The following is a 20000-nucleotide window of genomic DNA, read 5'->3' on the forward strand; positions in this document are numbered from 1 at the left end:
TTATCACATACATTTGACAAACATGTTGTGAACATGTCAATGACTGAAGGTGAAAAAGAAGCCTTTGGTAAATGTTGGATAATCATATAAAGCTGTGGTTAAGACGACCAATAATTTGTTGACTTGTATTCAACATGTTTGTGATGAGTTGGCAACATGTTTTTGTGGTACACATGTTAGCAACTTGTTGCATACATGTCACAAACAGGTTGAATACATGTCAGTGACTGTAAGTGCAAAAAGAAGCCTTTTGTAAATACTGGATAATTATTTGAAGCACCAGTTAAAACTACCAATAAATTGTTGACTAGTTTCCAACATGTTTGTGATTTGTAAGAGATAAGTTGGCAACAAGTTGGTGATATGTTTGCCTACAGTGTGGGGACAGTACATAGTATTGCAATTTTACTCTCTGTTCTGATATGCAGCCTCAAGCGCTCATTTTCTTAGCTTCTCAGGCCTCAAGTGACCAACTGCAACTTGTATAAACCCTACTCATCTTGGCTATCACATCCCTTCAGGAAGGTTCGAATCCCATCCGAGGGTGAGCTAACACGTGGAGCCATTTCTAATATTAAATTCTGTTCACTCACCTTCTAGGCTTCCTGAGCCTCGCTCTGGCCATTGCTCCTTGCACCAGATTCCGCAAGCCTGTTGTAAGTTCCTAAGACTTGACTTTTTGGAATGAGGTTGCTGGCCACTTGTCCGTAGCCTCAACGAGCGTCACAGGAGCTATGTGAGCAAAGACGCAATGCATTATAAACCGAAAAAACTTGCCTGTGGTTCTTCTAACATGAAAGACCGACGGGGCTGGCAACTTAGTGGCCTTACCTAGCCCAGAACGGAGGCTGGAGAAGGGCATGATAACCAGAGTAAATAAACCACCTCAGGAAACACAAAATTATGAAACAGTTCCTAACACTGGCAGAAGAGGGGACAAAACGGATTCAGAAGAAAATTCCGTAAACTGACCACTTCCATGATAAATGTGGGATGGTGTGACTTGTCGGGTTTGTTTTACAAAAATTATAAGTTTAACTTAATCTCGAACTTAATTTCTGATCCTATAATGTTAGAAGATATGAAAATTACTATTTTCATAAAAAAGTTTTATTAGATTTGTTCTTAAATGAGGTTTAAAAGTTAGAGTACAAAAGTTTAAGAAGTTGGACAGCTATGTGGGAAGAGCCTTAAACAGAATGGATGGAAAGTCGATGAGAGAAATTCCAGCGAACAGTGTGCCATGTAAAACAAACTGTGGGCCTTGTTTACCTGCCAAACTTCCACAAAATCTCAAAACAAAGAAATGTAGAGTACAAAATTTGCATATTTATTACTATGATGCTGTAATTGCCAAGCACTGGGACCTAAGAGGTCATTCAGGGCTGAAAGAGAAGTTGAGGGTAGAAAGGTCTGAAAGGCGTAACAGGAGGAAAACTTTGCAGTTGCACTACGAAACAATTGTTAGAGAAGGTGAAAAGTCTGATGGAAGAAAGAGAATATGAACGGAGGTACAGTAAAAGGGATGAATGAGGTTGCAGCTAGGGGCCGAAGGAAGGCTGCAAAGAAACTAAAGTAAATGTCTACAGTGCACCACGTGAGCCACACTGAAGGCACTGCACCCATACGGAGGCAAAATCATTTGGAAAAATACCCACATTTCTGAAGGCTTAGGTACACTGTTTTATATCACAAAAATATATATATAAGGACCACTAAAAGAATTATGATAAGAAACTGATTTTTGTTAAGGTGGTATAGAATAGTGTCTAGGACCTAACTTTAACTGAGTTTCGTCAAAAAATCATGAAAGTTTTGTATAGAATAATAATCTTAATATCAAGGTTAAAGAGGGGATTTTTAGTCGCAAGATAATAACCAGCATCTCACGAATCTCTAGGGTTCTCACAACATACAAAACAATGTTGATTATTATTATTATTATTATTATTATTATTATTATTATTATTATTATTATTATTATTATTATTATTATTATTATTATTATTCAGAAGATGAACCCTATTCATATGGAACAAGCCCACCAAAGGGGCCACTGACCTGAAATTCAAGCTTCCAAAGAAGATGGTTTTCATATTATTATTATTATTATTATTATTATTATTATTATTATTATTATTATTCTGAAGACGAACCCTATTCATATGGAACAAGCCCACCAAAGGGGCCACTGACTTGAAATTCAAGCTGCCAAAGTAATAGGAAATACATAAAAAATAAATCTCACTTACTAAATAAAAAAAGAAAAAAATAAATTAGCAACTCAATAAATAAACAGAAAATAAATGTAAGCACATTATTCAAATCCAAGGAGGAACTGAGAAATCTGAATGGTCATCAGTTCCTTCTCATAATTTTGCTGTGTGATCGTCTCCCAAATTTGAACTCAAAAGCTTAAATGAAATTTGGAGTCGATGCTTCGGTTAGGGAATTCGTATTGAATGTCTGAGCTGCTTTCATCAGCAGTGGAGTGACCACCTGTGCCGGGATTGAAAGACATGTGTAGAAATATGATGACTTTGCTTTCCTTGTAATATCTTCGTTAACTGGTATACTTTATAAGCATATTTTCGATCAATTTTAGTTTTCTGTAAAAGAAAACTATTGTGCCGGCTTAGTCTGTCCGTCCGCACTTTATTCTGTCCGCAGTTTTTTCTGTCCGCACTTTTTCTGTCCGCACTTTTTCTGTCCGCACTTTTTCTGTCCGCCCTCAGATCTTAAAAACTACTGAGGGGGCTAGAGGGCTGCAAATTGGTATGTTGCTCATCCACCCTCCAATCATCAAACATACCAAATTGCAGCCCTCTAGCCTCTGTAATTTTTATTTTATTTAAGGTTAAAGTTAGCCATAATCGTGCTTCTGGTAACGCCATAGGACAGGCCACTACCGCCCCGTGGTTAAAGTTTCATGGGCCGCGGCTCATATAGCATTATACCGAGACCACCGAAAGATAGATCTATTTTCGGCGGCCTTGATTATACGCTGTACTGGCTGTACAGAAAACTCGATCGCGCCGAAGAAACTTCGGCGTAATTTTTATTCGTTTTAGAACTATAAGCAAATATGTGAATAACGTAACTCACACAGATAAATGTAAAAATAAATAATTATATTGTATCTGTTGTGGTGTTTTAGAAACTATTTTTAACTGGTTCTGACATTTTGGAAAATTATTATTATTATTATTATTATTATTATTATTATTATTATTATTATTATTATTATTATTATTCGTAAATGAATTATCCATGATTCTAATACATAAAACTCATACAAATAAATATTATTATTATTATTATTATTATTATTATTATTATTATTATTATTATTATTATTATTATCCACACCTAAGAACCTACGTAATTTCCACCAGTCATTCAGAAAAGAAAAAAATTATTTCATATCCAATACCCTTATCGAGATAATCACCTTTCTCGTCACATTCCGAATATCAAAGAGCTGTCACAATACAGTAATAATTAATCACCCCAGTTTTACCTCACCTGGGGATTAGTAATCACCTGATGAGCACCTGTTAATCACTGCTCACCTGTAAAGGCTATTCACTTCTCTTAATCAGATTTAGACACCTGAGTGTAATGAGATTTCTCTGACATGCAAGGTGTGTCGTATTTCGTACATTTTTGTGTAATCACGTGCAATACTGATAGATTCCCTGGCTTCTATATAAGTATGATGGATAGAGGTGCCTTGGTCTGGGTTTCTAGAAGGGACGTAGCGTGCCCAAGGCGGGACTTGACGTCTTGATCATCTCTTTTGTAGGTATGGGGATTCTGGTGATGACAGTTGTGTAAGTTTATGCAGTTTTGGTCATGAAGAAATCTTTTTTGATGGCTTTGCCAGTATGTCATCTAAGGTCGTAATTTCTCTCTCTCTCTCTCTCTCTCTCTCTCTCTCTCTCTCTCTCTCTTCCCCGGCGGCATCCCCTCCCGTGAATTCTAAAAAAAAAAAAATTTAATATCCAAAGATATCACTTGACCGCCTAGCCATCATTCGTACACAGACGGTCCCTAGGCTGCTGTGCAAAAGCTGCACAAAATCTGCACAAAAGCTGCACAGATGCTGCACGATCATTAGGCAACACAAATTCGCAAACGAGACATCGTTTAAAAAGAACGATTTGAAAAGGGGAAACGACGGATCTTGCATAATCCTTCGGGGGGCGAGGGTTCTCTCTGGCTGGTCCAGAGTTTCTCTTACTGCTCATATTATCATCAGGGAATGGCGATCAGGCCTTCTGACCAGGTTCTTATTTCTCTTATTTCTTTTTGGAAGAAGAAGAAGGAGGTCGGGGTTCTGATATCCTCTGTTTTTAGTTTCCTGTACAAGAAAGCTGTTGTGCCGGTTTTGTCTGTCCGTCCGGGCTTTTCCTGTCCGCATTTTTTACCGTCCGCCCTCAGATCTTAAAAACTGCTGAGGCTAGAGGGCTGCAAATTGGTATGTTGATCATCCACCCTCCAGTCATCAAACATACCAAATTGCAGCCCTCTAGCCTCAGTAGTTTTTATTTTATTGAAGGTTAAAGTTAGCTACGATCATGCTTCGATAACGATATAGAATAGGCCACCACCGGGCCGTGGTTAAAGTTTCATGGGCCACGCGTCATACAGCATTGTACCGAGATCACCGAAACATAGCCCTGCTTTCATTGGCCTTGATTATACGCTGTAGCGGCTGTACAGAAAACTCGATTGCGCCGAAGACTCTCCCTGCAGAAATTAAGATAGCCGACTTAGAACGAACTTTTTTTCAGATAGACTGCTGTAGACAGAACGACTTACTATATATATCTGATATACAGGAAGCGTATTATCTATATATATATATGTATATATATATATATATATATATATATATATATATATATATATATATATATATATATATATATATATATATATATATATCTAATAACTAAATTACGTCACAGCAGTAAATCTACGACTTTCCAATGAAAAATATAATTATATAAATTGAGACGTGTCGTAGGGAATATTCTTTACCCACTCTCTCTCTCTCTCTCTCTCTCTCTCTCTCTCTCTCTCTCTCTCTCTCTCTCTCTCTCTCTCCCTCTATTTATATATATATATATATAATAAAATATACATACACACACACACATGTAAACATATACATTAACACCCACCAAACTCACACAGAAAACAGACCCACCCTAATTGCCCCAATTCTAAATTCATGACCACGACATTCAATCTTACTCTGGGAACTTGATCCCCAACAAATGCCAGAAGGGGGTTGGGGAAAACGCTAAAATGCACATCCCCGAGGCACGGCGGGAATTAGGCTACGATATGCATCCCCGGGATTGGGGGATTAATGCTTAAAGGGGAGGAATTAGATGTCAGAGGTCAGCTGGATTTATAAGTTGGTTTTCAGATTACGCGACGCGGGGATTTAATAGGATACGCTGTGAAGGGGGGGGGTTTTAGGTTAAATAGAGAGAGTTTGTGGTGCTGTATGATAATACTTCGGATTTTGATAATAATAATAATAATAATAATAATAATAATAATAATAATAATAATGTTAAAATTATTGGTCATAAGGTGACTTCTCAAGCAAGTGAGCTAGAACTTAAATTGATGTAAATTGTTATAAAATCTAATAACTATATATATATATATATATATATATATATATATATATATATATATATATATATATATATATATATATATATATATATTAACTACAACTGGACAGTAGTACAATATTTTCTTTGTTTATGTAGAAGGCAAAACACTGGCAACAGCGGCGCTTTGGAACTTCCTTTTATCCACCACTTATTTGTTCCATCTTCGATGCTTTCAGAGTAATGTAACTTTTGCTGGACAAGAGTGCAATATTTTCTTTTTCTTTTTTTTGATCTCTTGCCCTAGAAGACGATGCAGTGATATCAATGGCGGTTTGGAACTCACGTTTTGCAAACTTTTGAATGCCCTATTCTCAATGACATATAAAATCATGAAGTATTGAAATTGTTGGTTAACTTGTTCATTAACTTTCCAGGTAATTTTCAGCATTTTATTTATTGCTTTCTATTTCTTTTCATACAGAATCCATCTGATTTATAAGTTACACTGTCCATAAAACCACAAGTTACTCTACCCTAAGCATCATGTAATTTTTGCAGCAAAGTCTCATAGCACAACCAACCTTTTATCCTTACCTTATGCTTGTTGATATATTTTTTGTGGATGTAATAAAACCTTAATTTATAAATGAAAAGCAATGTTTTGATTTGATAGACAAACAAAGTCCTTGAACAATAACGAAGCATCAGATCCACAATTACTTTCAAGTCAATTAAAGTAATTGAATTTCAAGTCAGTGGCCCCTGTGAGCTGGTGCATATGACTAGAGTTCATCTTCTGAATAATAATAATAATAATAATAATAATAATAATAATAATAATAATAATAATAATAATAATAATAATAATAATAATAATTCTTTCTACAACCGCAACCTCGCAGAAAACCGGACGAACTCATATGAGGAAACGGCTTGAACATGTCCTTGAAAATGCCCTGCCCTACCCCGTATCTTTATGGCATCTTTATATCAAAGATTCCTGTATTCCTGTTCACATTCCACCTTCTTCCCTTTTGGGAGGAGAGGCCAACTCCAGTCCCTGGGAAGAGTTATGGACGGGCGTTAGTAATCACACGGCACCTCCTCCGTGGCTCTCACGGGTGATTTAAGGGCGACATAAAACTGGTGGTGGTTGTACAGTCACTATATCAGGGAGAGAGAGAGAGAGAGAGAGAGAGAGAGAGAGAGAGAGAGAGAGAGAGAGAGAGAGGGGTGTTCGTGAATGAAATTGGTAGAATTTGAAAGTTTTGTACATAAATATTTTGTTTACTTTTCTGGTCAATGGAAACGCAAAACAACATATACCAACATCTTTATATATATATAACAATCACATCTGGAACAGAAATACATTTCTGACTCACACCAGGATCGAACCCTGGTCTTTCAACCAGGTCACACAAGTCATAAAAGAAGTTGGAACCTTAGTACCACTGTACTGAAGGCATTACCCGGGCAGGCTAATTGCTTGCATACCAGCGTGTCGGGAAGTTGGGGAAAACACGCTGGTATGCAAGCAGTCAGCTTGCCCAAGTAATGCCTAAGTACAGTGGTACTCAGGTTCCAACTTCTTTTATGACTTGTGTGGCCTGGTAGTCAGAGGTCTGGTCTTTCATTTGAAAAAAATGGGTTTGATCCTGATGTGAGTCAGAAATGTATTTACATATATATACATATACACACACACACACACACACACACACACACACACACACACACACATATATATATATATATATATATATATATATATATATATATATATATATATATATATATATATATATATATGTATCATCCAACAAAACAGGATGTCAGTGCTTTCCAAAATGCTTCAATAAGGATAAAGTGATGCCATGACAAAAGGGTGATTGTGCTAGGAGACCTGACTATGAAATTACAAGGCGGATAGGGTGAAGAGGCTGGTGGGTTTATGGATGATGTTTGCATGTTGTTTGGGTAGAAGATTCTGTAGGTAAACTGTGAGAGAGTTACATACAAGGGATATTGCTGCAGAAATTAATGTCCCTTATTGGCCCTCTACTTATTTACTCTAAGAACCTTCCAACTGAATAAGATAACATGGCAAATGTGCCTGACAAACTGACTGAACTACAGGATAAAAGACGTCGTTCCCCCTTTTCACCTTGTAGGAGTTGTGATGACAAAGTAAGTGTAACATTCATCCTGCCAAACAGACAGATGTACAGAGACAGAGGGATTCATTTCATGCAGATCTATGTAGGATGGCCTGCATCTGTATCAAGTTTGACTTAAATCTCTTCAACTGAGTAAGGGTCGTAATGAAAAGGTAAGTGCAACGGCCACACAGATGACAGCGAGGCAGAGAGTCATGTACATTTGGAAAACTCTGGTCCCCAGGCAATGTCACTAGAGGCCTCATAAGTGCAAGGGTAAGCCAGGATGATGAAGATATGAATGTCAGTCCACGTGGTGGAAGAATGTAAGATGATTCAAATAATTATGTAGGAATAAATGAAGATAACATCTAGAAACAACATGAGGTAGGTCACAGGAGGGGAATGAGGGGAGGTACCAGGTCTCTACAAAAGTCTTAGAAAAGAAAAGGAACATCAATGGAAGTACAAGCTGAAATATATTAAGACACCATTGACCAAACCCTCCTTGTGCCTGGAAACTGAACGCAAAGGAGAGAGCTGCAGTGAAAAATATCAGCATAGGTGAAAAGATGAATCAGTCTTCTAAGATGGTCTGGACATGTGGTGAAAGCTGCTGGTTGTTGATGAGCAAACATGAGTTGGAACCCTTGGAATTTAGGAAGGGAGGGAGATTGATAAAGCGTTGGTTGGATGGGGTGAAGGAAGTGTTAGAATGAAAGAGCATCCACACACAAGAAGTAGAAAAATGCATGCAAGATAAAGGGAAGATGCACATCATGTGAAGTGGGTACATGCGCTACTGATGAGCGTTGAGTGTAGATTTATGAGGTGACTGATGTTGAGGAAGTTTCCTGCGTAAGGGACTCATTCGTGGTTCAATGAATAAAGATTAATTGTTATAAATCATATATATATATATATATATATATATATATATATATATATATATATATATATATATATTATATATATATATATATATATATATATATATATATATATATATATATATAAACATCACAAATAAGATAACTTTTCACCCGTCTCTCTGTTCCCAAAATATTTCTCCTGTTCCCAGCCCACTGGCCCAGGGGACACAGACACACAATCCCCTCGCTTTTATTTCTATTATCTCTCTCTCCCTCTCTCTTCCCCCTATACCCCTACCACTCCCACCCATCTCCCCCTCCCCCCAGGGCCAGTCCCTCCCCACCCTCCCACTCTGGGAGAGAGCAGAGACGCCCACTTAGCTAACACAACCAGTCCGGGATATCTGTCACATTTTAAAAGCGCCACAAATCGATCCCACGGGAGCCGTTTCTCTGCGGCGACGGAGTCTGATCCCGAATTGTGATGACATAAAAACGACAATTTTGGTGCGACACCTCTCTCTCTCTCTCTCTCTCTCTCTCTCTCTCTCTCTCTCTCTCTCTCTCGTTGGTAGTTGATGGATGACCTTTCAACTGTTTCTCTCCCTTGACGTAAAACCTTTCCACTGACCCTTTCTCTCTCTCTCTCTCTCTCTCTCTCTCTCTCTCTCTCTCTCTCTCTCTCTCTCTCCCAAAGAGGCTTTTGAATTTAGCGTGACGATCATGTGATCTTTTATTTTTAATTCAGGAACAATAATCTTTGCATCAATTGATTAAACCACAAAATGCCTAAAAGAAATATATATATATATATATATATATATATATATATATATATATATATATATATATATATATATATATATATATATATATATATATATATATATATATATATATAAAAGTCATTTGATAAACCAATTAGAGAAAAATCAAGACAAAATAATCAGGTGATAAGGTGATAAAACAATAAATAACACATCATCAGAACGATTATGAAAACGATATATATATATATATATATATATATATATATATATATATATATATATATATATATATATATATATATATATATATGATTAAGACAATATGACCAATGCTAGGACAACCGTTAAGACAATGGTCAAGAAAATATGATAACAGTATAAAGACAATTTGAAATAGAATCAATACGACTTGTAAAGGAAAAATTTACTGTAGTTTTAGGCAAAGAACGAAGCATTCTAATACGTTTATAGCAGTCTTAAATATATCTTAAGATTCAGTTAGGTATACAAGGCCATATATTATATTATTATTATTATTATTATTATTATTATTATTATTATTATTATTATTATTATTATTATTATTATGATAATAAAATAAAATAAAAGACTCCCGTCTTCAGGAAAACAAAACTTCAGCAAAACTTGACCCCAACAAAGGATGACCCGAGGCGTGGTGACGACATTAACCTAATATGACCTGGGCTGGCCTCTTTCTGGTCCAAGGGCCTCTCTCTCTCCCTCTGGGGAAAAAAACCCTGGAGAAAGGAAATAGAGGGTAAAGTAATTGCTGATAAAGAGGAATGTAGGTGCTGGAAATTGGGTAACTCTGATGGGGAGACTGATTCTCGGGAATGGGTCATTCCTTGAGATTGGAATCGTTTCTGGGAATGGTGATTATTCCATGGGATTGGAATCATTTTTGGGAATGGGGATTGTTCTAGGAAATGGATATCATTCCCGGGAAATTTAAATTCCTCAAGGAAACAGAAATAGTTTTGGAGAAAGGAACTTTTAGAAAATTAGTTATTTTCAATATAGGAAATTTTATGACAAAATCATTCTCTGAAAATAATAATAATTACTGGAAATGAAAGTATTCATAGAGACCGCCTTCATTCACTGAACAGGACATTATTCCCGAAAACAGAAATTTTCCACTAAAACTGGAATATTCCTAGAAATAAAAATGACTCCGTCTGGGAATTTCATGATGATGGCGACACTATTCCTAAAAACTACATTGATCCCAGGAAACGGACCCAAAAGAATTACCACCGGAGATTCGACACCCTGAGACTGGGAATATTCCCAGAGACCCCAATACGAGTGATAAAACAAAACCATTCCAAGAAACTCCATAAAACAAGTTGGGAGACACATTCCCACCCAGCTGGGTGCTAATGAAAGACGCCATTAAAGGCTCCCGGAGCAGGAATATGGAAGTCATTAGGTTGATTGCAGAAGTACAGAGGAGTTTTAGTTAATGGCTTATTGGAAACCACTAATTAGGCTCTGTAACGACGGGAAGGCTTTATAATTAGGGTATTAGTGTTTCACAGGGCGTTAAAGTATTTTATTATGCAGTAATGGAGTTTATTGTATATTAGAGTATATAATCTGAGTTAGTATATTTTCTTATTTTTAAATATTTAGGTGATGGAGGAGCTCTCTCTCTCTCTCTCTCTCTCTCTCTATATATATATATATATATATATATATATATATATATATATATATATATATATATATATATATATATATCTTGACTAGATATTTGGGAGTTAAAATATAAGTGTTCTTAATATCCTGATGGTATATTAAGGAAAATTATTACTTGTCCATATCTTTAATATATCTTTGGCAAAACGTATATTATACATCCACAAGTGATATTCTAACATGGAGACATTTTTTCTGTCAGAAAGGAATAAATATTTCTGTCTCAGGCCTCACTGTAACCCATTCTATTTACACTATCCTATGATTTACTGCGAGTTTGTAAACACTGGCGGGTTTTCCGCCAGATCTTAAAATCAATCGATCAATGTAAGTGTTAGAAGTTGAGGAGTGGGTTAATTCTAACTGGAATGCATTGCTGATCACCCAATCAGTTACTGACCAGACTAAGTGTAGTTTAATTTCAACTACAGAGAATGATTAATGCAGCTGAATTTCTGTTTACCCTAACGTAGGTTCGAATCCTGGGTTAGACGAACCGGAGTTTCCTCATTTTAGACCCGATTTCGGATTCAAGGTTTCCAGAGAAAAAATTTATTTAAAAAATTGGGAAATAACTGTATAGTACAAGACAATCTTATATTGACACTCTCCAATAGATCTTGGCTAGTCAGCAGAATAGAACAGAATATAGAATTTGGGCCAAAGGCCAAGCACTGGGACCTATGAGGTCATTCAGCGCTGAAAGAGAAATCGAGAGTGAAAAGGTTTGAAAGGTGTAACAGGAGGAAAACCTCAAAGCAGTTGCACTATAAAAAAAAATGTCAGGAGAGAGTGGAAAGTAGCACGGAGGTACAGTAAAAGGAATTGAAAGGGGCTGCAGCTAGGGGCCGAAGGGATGCCGCAACGAACCTTGAGCAATGCCTACAGTGCACCACGTGAGGCGCACTACGGGGTTGCCTATTTAGCATGCCAAGTGCTATAGTGCTATCACTATTTGTTTGGAAGACAGTCAACACCAACCACCCAATCCTCATAAGCGACCAACTTACGCGCATACCATGAGCACAAAAGCCTCGACGGAACCATACGTCAACCGGCTTTGTCCGTCCGTCCTCACTTTTCCTGTCCGCACTTTTTCTCTCCGCCCTCAGATCTCAAAAACTACTGGGGCTAGAGGGCTGCAAATTGGTATGTTGGTCATCCACCCTCCAATCATCAAGCATACCAAATAGCAGCCCTCTAGCCTCAGTAGTTTTTATTCCACTTAAGGTTACAATTAGCCATAATCGTGCATCTGGCAACGATGTAGGACAGGCCACCACCGGGCCGTGGTTAAAGTTTCATGGGCCGCAGCTCATACAGCATTATAACTAGACCACCGAAACATAGATCTATTTTCGGCGGCCTTGATTATCATACGCTGTAGCGGCTGCACAGAAAACTCGACTGCGCCGAAAAGAAACTTCGACGCATTTTTTACTCGTTTATTTTTAAATCTCACTTTCTGATAATCTCATTTAATCTTAGCGCGTGTCTTTGGGAAACCGCTGCAGATTTGCATAAGATAGGAGAGATATACATCAAGGAATAGAAGTTGATGTATTTTTTTAAATTTTACAATAGATACAATGTGCTATTTATAGAATGTCATAATTTAGTTTGCAAAAAAATTTAACTGACAATGCTTGGATTATTATTATTATTATTATTATTATTATTATTATTATTATTATTATTATTATTATTATTAAATCTGACGTCCCAATACAAATACATTCAAATAAAACATTCACATAAAAGAGATGAAACAGTGGCATGAGGACGTTTCGAACGTTCAGGTTATTATTATTATTATTATTATTATTATTATTATTATTATTATTATTTTCTGACATAAAGTATGCCAATATTCATTGTTACAAATATATCACACTTTCATCGAGTACATACATTAGCCTGAATGATCTTGTTGAAGATTTTATAATCATCTCTCTCTCTCTCTCTCTCTCTCTCTCTCTCTCTCTCTCTCTCTCTCTCTCTCTCTCTCTCTCTCTCTCTTATCTTTTATCAAATGGACTGTTATTCTACATGTTATTGTTTAAGATTTGTATTCATAAAATGCGGAGTTCATTAATCGTATACTAAATCTCTCTCTCTCTCTCTCTCTCTCTCTCTCTCTCTCTCTCTCTCTCTCTCAGCACACACACACAGTAAAATTAAATATACGTATTACGTATACATAGAATTTTATATTGTAAAATTATTATTATTATTATTATTATTATTATTATTATTATGGCATGAGTCTCTACAGTGGTGACGAAATCCATAATGATCTGTGTATATATATTAACGATGTATATTTACAATGACGTCATTGTATATTTCTTCAACATTATTATTATTATTATTATTATTATTATTATTATTATTATTATTACAATCCCCAACACACAACCACACACAATCACAGAACCCAGAGCACTATAACCTCACCATTACCTAAAATCAGAAAAAAATCATATCCCCAAAATTAGTACCCCAAACTACTGTGATTCACTATTGGTCCTCGTCCCGACGGGCAACTTCCGCTAGAGTAGGATCTCTAACTTCAAGGAGCAACTTCGAGGAGTAACTTCATCTGAAGTTCTGTTCAATTCATGAGGTCGTCTCTTGGGAATCGGTGATAGGAGGAATATTCAACTTCGTGTTGTTGTTTTATTATTATTATTATTATTATTATTATTATTATTATTATTATTATTATTATTATTATTTCAACTTCATATCATCATCATTATTATTATTAATATTATGAATATAACTTATTATTATTATTATTAAAATATTATTATTATTATAACATCATATTATTATTATTATTGTTGTTGTTGTTAATGTTATTACGACATTCATATTATCTTTGTTATTAATATTATTATTATCACTTCAAGGCTATCGAAAATACCAGATACGACTCAGACGTTAAGTCCCTAACCCCAGGGACATCACGTACCGTCTTCATGCTCTATCGCACCTTCACTCTGTAAAGGACCAACGTTGAGAGGGAGACTGATACTGACGGTTCCTTGACGCCTAAATAGTTGCTGTTACACACAGAAAAAGTAAGTACCTTGATACGCATTTCAGAGCTCTTCCAGATACTAAGGTAACCCTTCCGAGGATGGGACAAGGTCAGATATATTGAATAAAGATATTAATTACTGAAGGAGAGATTATTGTACTAAGGTCGTAAGAAGAAGACCAATTAAGGTGAATAAAAGATGATGATAAATAATCGGATGAAGGGAAGAGAGAGAGAGAGAGAGAGAGAGAGAGAGAGAGAGAGAGAGAGAGAGAGAGAGAGAGAGAAATATGATAATGTCGGTCTGTTGCCCTTTGCAAATGCAATCTTTGCAATTTTATAGCAAATATTCCTTTCAAGACTTTATTTTATATTAAAACGTGTGTATATGTATACATATATACGTATATACATACATACACACACATCTATATATATATATATATATATATATATATATATATATATATATATATATATATATATATAAACAAAGGGTATAAGTTTTCTCTTAAATCTCAAAATATTTTTATCAGCTTTCGTAGAGTCAATTCTCTCCCTTTCTGAATTAGAAAGCTAAAAGGAACGAAAGCGTAAGAAGCAGAATAAGGACAGATTAAACAAAAACAAGAAGGAAAGTAATAATTCTTTCACGAGAATACGCCACAAGAGGGTTTACCCAAACTGATTAATGGCTCTGCTGAGCTCATACGTTTTTGTCAGAAATCCATTGGAAAATGTGCCTAGTTTAAAACAACTCTCTCTCTCTCTCTCTCTCTCTCTCTCTCTCTCTCTCTCTCTCTCTCTCTCTCTCTCTCTCTCTCTCTCTGTGTGTAACAACACAACACACTAAGCCGACTTTATGGTAGCAAGGGCCCTTGCCCCAAGCTTCTGGAAATGTAAATAGCCCTGACGTGGACCTGAAAACTCTGACCACCCAGCAGATCTGCCGTGCACTGAAAACCTCCATAAAATGTTCAGCTTGAAAATATCAAGAGACTGAAAACATTTCCACATCTGAATGGAAACGCCACCCTGGAGGTAATGTTTTCATAAAGAGACGGTTGTTTTTCCTGAATGAATTCTTGGAAAACTACGTTGGCTTGTCAGGTCATATAGATACGAAGGTGCAGACGGGGAATGTTGGTGGAAATATTATTCAAATTCTAGATTGAAATAAAGATGGGTTAGGGTTTTAAATGTCAGGGATGTGATGCTACAACTGGAGTTGAAGCCGATGGCTTTGTATTCAGAAAATGGAAAAAATTGGTGAATGCACAAATATATTTGATAGTAAATAACTTAAATAAATACACAGATAAACAAAAATAAATATATAAATAAATTAAATAAAATAGAATAAATACACAAATAAAATAAATAAATAAAATAAATACACAAATAAAAACATATAAAATAAAATAAATACACACATAAAAATAATAGATAAATAAAGTAAAATAAATACACACATAAAAATAAATAGATAAATAAAATAAAATAAATACACACATAAAAATAAAAATGCTCAAATAAGTAAATAAAAGAAATACATACATGAACAAAAATAAATAAATAGACACATAAATCAATAAAAAATAAATTCGCGAATAAAAAATATACATAAATACACAAATAAATACACAATAAAATAAGAGAATACACAAATAAGTAAATAAAATAAATACAAACATAAATAAAAGTAAATAAATAAATACGCACATAAATCAATAAAAAATGAATACACGAATAAAAAATGTATATAAATACACAAATAAAAACATAAAAAAATAAAAGAACAAGAACATTAATATCATCATCACTAGCTAACAATATTATATACTTCCCATGAAATCCAAAATAGAAAATAATAAAATATGTTAAGCAAATAACGCTGGACTGAAGGAGATGAAAATCAACATTAATCCAGAACGCAGGATATAAGATGTTTTTAGTTTACTGTAAAAGAAAACTATTGTGCCGGCTTTGTCTGCCTGTCCGCACTTTTTCCTGTCTGCACTTTTTCTGTCCGCACTTTTTCTGTCCGTACTTTTTCTGTCTGCACTTTTTCTGTCTGCACACTTTTCTGTCCGCACTTTTTTATGTCTGCACATTTTTCTGTCGGCACTTTTTTCTGTCGACACTTTTTCTGTCCGTCCTTTTTTCTGTCCGCACTTTTTCTGTCTGCACAATTTTCTGTCCGCACATTTTTCTGTCTGCACATTTCCTGTCGGCACTTTTTCTGTCGACACTTTTTCTGTCCGTCCTTTTTCTGTCCGCACTTTTTCTGTCCGCACTTTTTCTGTCCGCACTGTCCGCACTTTTTCTGTCCGCACTTTTTCTGTTTTCTGTCCGCACTTTTTTTCTGCCCGCACTTTTTCTGTCCGCCATCAGATCTCAAAACCTACTGAGGCTAGAGGGCTGCAAATTGGTATGTTGATCATCCACCCTCCAATCATCAAACATACCAAATTGCAGCCCTCTAGCCTCCTCAGTAGTTTGTATTTTATTCAAGGTTAAAGTTACCCATAATCGTGCGTCTGGCAACGATACAGAACAGGCCACCACCGACCCGTGGTTAAAGTTTCATTGGCCGCGGCTCATACAGCATTATACCGAGACCACCGAAAGATAGATCTGTTTTCGGTGGCCTTGATTATACGCTGTGGTAGCGGCTGTACAGAAAACTTCGGGGCATTTTTTACTAGTTATTGAATGCCCTCAGGACAAGAGGTCATCAAGAGCAGCTGAACTTCTAGACAAGTCGGGTCAGTCAGCCCAAGGGCATTTGTCTTGAAAGAATCATAATTTTTTTTATGGTTTTGTTAACTTTTCATTTGTGATTGAAAGAAATTACCTTTTCATATATTTTTTTTCCAGCTCTTAATGGGCTGCTTACTATACTTTAAGGATGTGGCTGTACAATCTCTCTCTCTCTCTCTCTCTCTCTCTCTCTCTCTCTCTCTGTATATATATATATATATATATATATATATATATATATATATATATATATATATATATATATATGAGTGAACATTATGGATACTGAGAACCCTCTATAAATAATTTTCATTATTATTATTATTATTATTATTATTATTATTATTATTATTATTATTATTATTATTATTATTATTATTATTATCATTCAAGCTGCGTCCTTACTAGGAGAAGCAGAATACTATAGGAAAAGCTAATAGGAAAGAAAATAAAATAAGATCAAAGCGATTAAAAATAAGATACCCGTGTGATTATACCCAAGAAAAAATACATTTGCACCAATTTTGAACTTCTGAAGTTCCAGAGATCCAACTTCATAATAAGGAAGTTCATTTAATAATTAGTTAACCAGGAACAAAACTTCCAGAAAGCTGTGTGGTACTGAACCCCACAAAAAATAATAAATATATATAAATAGAAATACAAGTTTTAGAAATAACTGCCTATCTGGTATGACCTTGCCATGGAACAGTCTGTCAAGGTATGACCTGACTGACATTCCTTAACAGGTCACATAACAATACCTCGGTGAGGAAAGATTTAGGAATATGATAGAGAAATTCCAAATTACAGTCATTTGGTCTCCGCAGAGGCTGACCATTTCACGCGGACTGACGAAGAAATATATGATTTTTCTTTCCATCACCATTTGTGATTTAATTCCAGGTGAAGTGTGCTTGCTCCAGTCAAAGGGAAGACTGGGTTTGCTTTCAATTAAAGGTAGAGATTGGTTCTGTGGTGTCTTGCGGTTAATTTTGATTAAGAGCTAAGTGATTTCGAAGTGGCGTCCATTAGATGTATTTTGATTTGCAGGTTCTGTTAACATATTCATACACACATACGTATATATATATACATATGTATGTATGTGTGCGTGTGCATGAGTGTACGTGTTAACGAAGACTGTCGATCAAAATACACAAAACAGGCGTCACTTCGACAACATTCTGCTCTAATCAAAATTCACCAGAGCACGAACACAGAAATTAGCAGCAAGACGCCACGAAACCAATTTCTACCCTTAATTGAAAGCAAATCAGTCTTCCCTCTGACTGGACCAAGCACACTCCACCTGCAATTAAATCACAAATGGAAATTGAAAGGAATCATCAGCCTCTAATGTTGCGCTGTGTCAAATGGCGGAGACCAAATGATTGGAATTCGGAATTTCTCTGTCCCATTCCAGAATGTTTCCTCGGCAGGGTATTGCCACGTGACCTATTTAGGAATGTCGGTTAGGTCAGGTCTTGACAGGGTGTATCATTAACCAGGTCGCATTCTATATCCAGTTATTTCTAAGGCTTGTATTTTTTTATTAATTTTTTTTTCCAGAAGTTCTGTTCCTCTTGAACTGAATTATCAAATGAACTTCCTGATTATGAAGTTGGATCTTTGAGACTATTAAAACAAGACCTGGAATATCAGTACTTTTTGGAACAGAAAGCTAAAGCTTTTGGTTTTGGAATGATATTGGAATGGGTGGTCTGGGTTTTAATAGATAATGTTTGGAATGGGATGTTTCATTTTTGGAATGGAAGGCAATGTATTCCTGGAGTGGGTGGTCAGGGCTCTGGAATGGAAGGTCTGGGCTCTGGAATGGAAGGTCATGGTTTTGGAATGGATGGCCAGGGTTTTGGAATGGAAGTTCAGGGTTCTGGAATGAATGGTCAGGGTTCTGGAACGGAAGGTCAGGGTTCTGGAATGGATAGTGAGGGTTCTGGAATGGAAGGTCAGGGTTCTCGAATGGAAGGTCAGGGTTCTGGAATGGAAGGTCAGGGTTCTGGAATGGATGGTCAGGGTTCTGGAAGGGAAGGTCAGGGTTCTGGAAGGGAAGGCCAGGGTTCTGGAATGGAAGGCCATGGTTCTGGAACGGAAGATGACTGTTTTGGAATGGGAGGTTGGGGTTTAGTAAGGGAACTCTTGGGTTCTGGAACGGAAGATGACTGTTTTGGAATGGGAGGTTGGGGTTTAGTAAGGGAACTCTTGGGTTCTGGAACGGAAGATGACTGTTTTGGAATGGGAGGTTGGGGTTTAGTAAGGGAACTCTTGGGTTCTGGAACGGAAGATGACTGTTTTGGAATGGGAGGTTGGGGTTTAGTAAGGGAACTCTTGGGTTCTGGAACGGAAGATGACTGTTTTGGAATGGGAGGTTGGGGTTTAGTATGGGAACTCTTGGGTTCTGGAATGGACAGGAATGTCCTGAGTGTTTGTAACATAAGTCCTAGATTATAAATGGAAGGGCATGGTTTTTGGAACCGGAATATTGGGTTCTGGAACAGATATTCCAGAATCTGGAATGGGAGGCTTTAAGTTTAGCATGTAATACAAGAGGTTCTGGAATGCACTTTACCTTGTGGTTGAACTCCTTGACATACTTCGGGCATGGGAGGAACACTGTCGTGTTTGGAGCAGCTGAGTCCCAGCACACGAGTCTGTCCCAAATTAAAGGACACCAAGAGCCTGGAAGGAGTGAGATACGGTTTAGACATGTGGGGAAAATAAAACGAGAGAGAGATTGGTAAGGAAGTTGATTTCTACAGTGATATATATAAAAGTTAGTGTTTAGGAGGTGATATGGACTATATTTTAAAACGTTCAGAACAGGTGGGAATAGAGAGCAGACTTATGAGGTGGTCTGGGTATTTGGAGAGAATGAAAGATGGAGAGAAAATGGTTTAAAAAATGATGCTCTATACAACACTAAGAAAAATGGTAGAAATTCACCTTCATTTTCATTCAAAAAATAATAATTCATGACTGTTTTGCGTTTTGCATGTCTTGAAAACCTC

At 36.2% G+C, this 20000-nt stretch overlaps 1 protein-coding gene across 6 annotated transcripts in view; it reads right to left on the reverse strand.

Annotated features, from left to right (window-relative positions):
- Positions 1 to 20000, reverse strand: part of LOC136856093 (secretin receptor-like) — a 269350-nt gene that overhangs the window by 34890 nt on the left and 214460 nt on the right. For all 6 annotated transcript variants that reach the window (XM_067133727.1, XM_067133723.1, XM_067133729.1 and 3 more), the window contains exon 5: positions 19562 to 19671. In XM_067133727.1, the coding sequence (XP_066989828.1) occupies positions 19562 to 19671 (110 nt within the window). The remainder of the gene's footprint in view (positions 1 to 19561; positions 19672 to 20000) is intronic.

The sequence above is a fragment of the Macrobrachium rosenbergii genome, chromosome 34 (genome assembly GCF_040412425.1).
Source record: "Macrobrachium rosenbergii isolate ZJJX-2024 chromosome 34, ASM4041242v1, whole genome shotgun sequence".
In the NCBI taxonomy this organism is placed as follows: Eukaryota; Metazoa; Arthropoda; class Malacostraca; order Decapoda; family Palaemonidae; genus Macrobrachium; species Macrobrachium rosenbergii.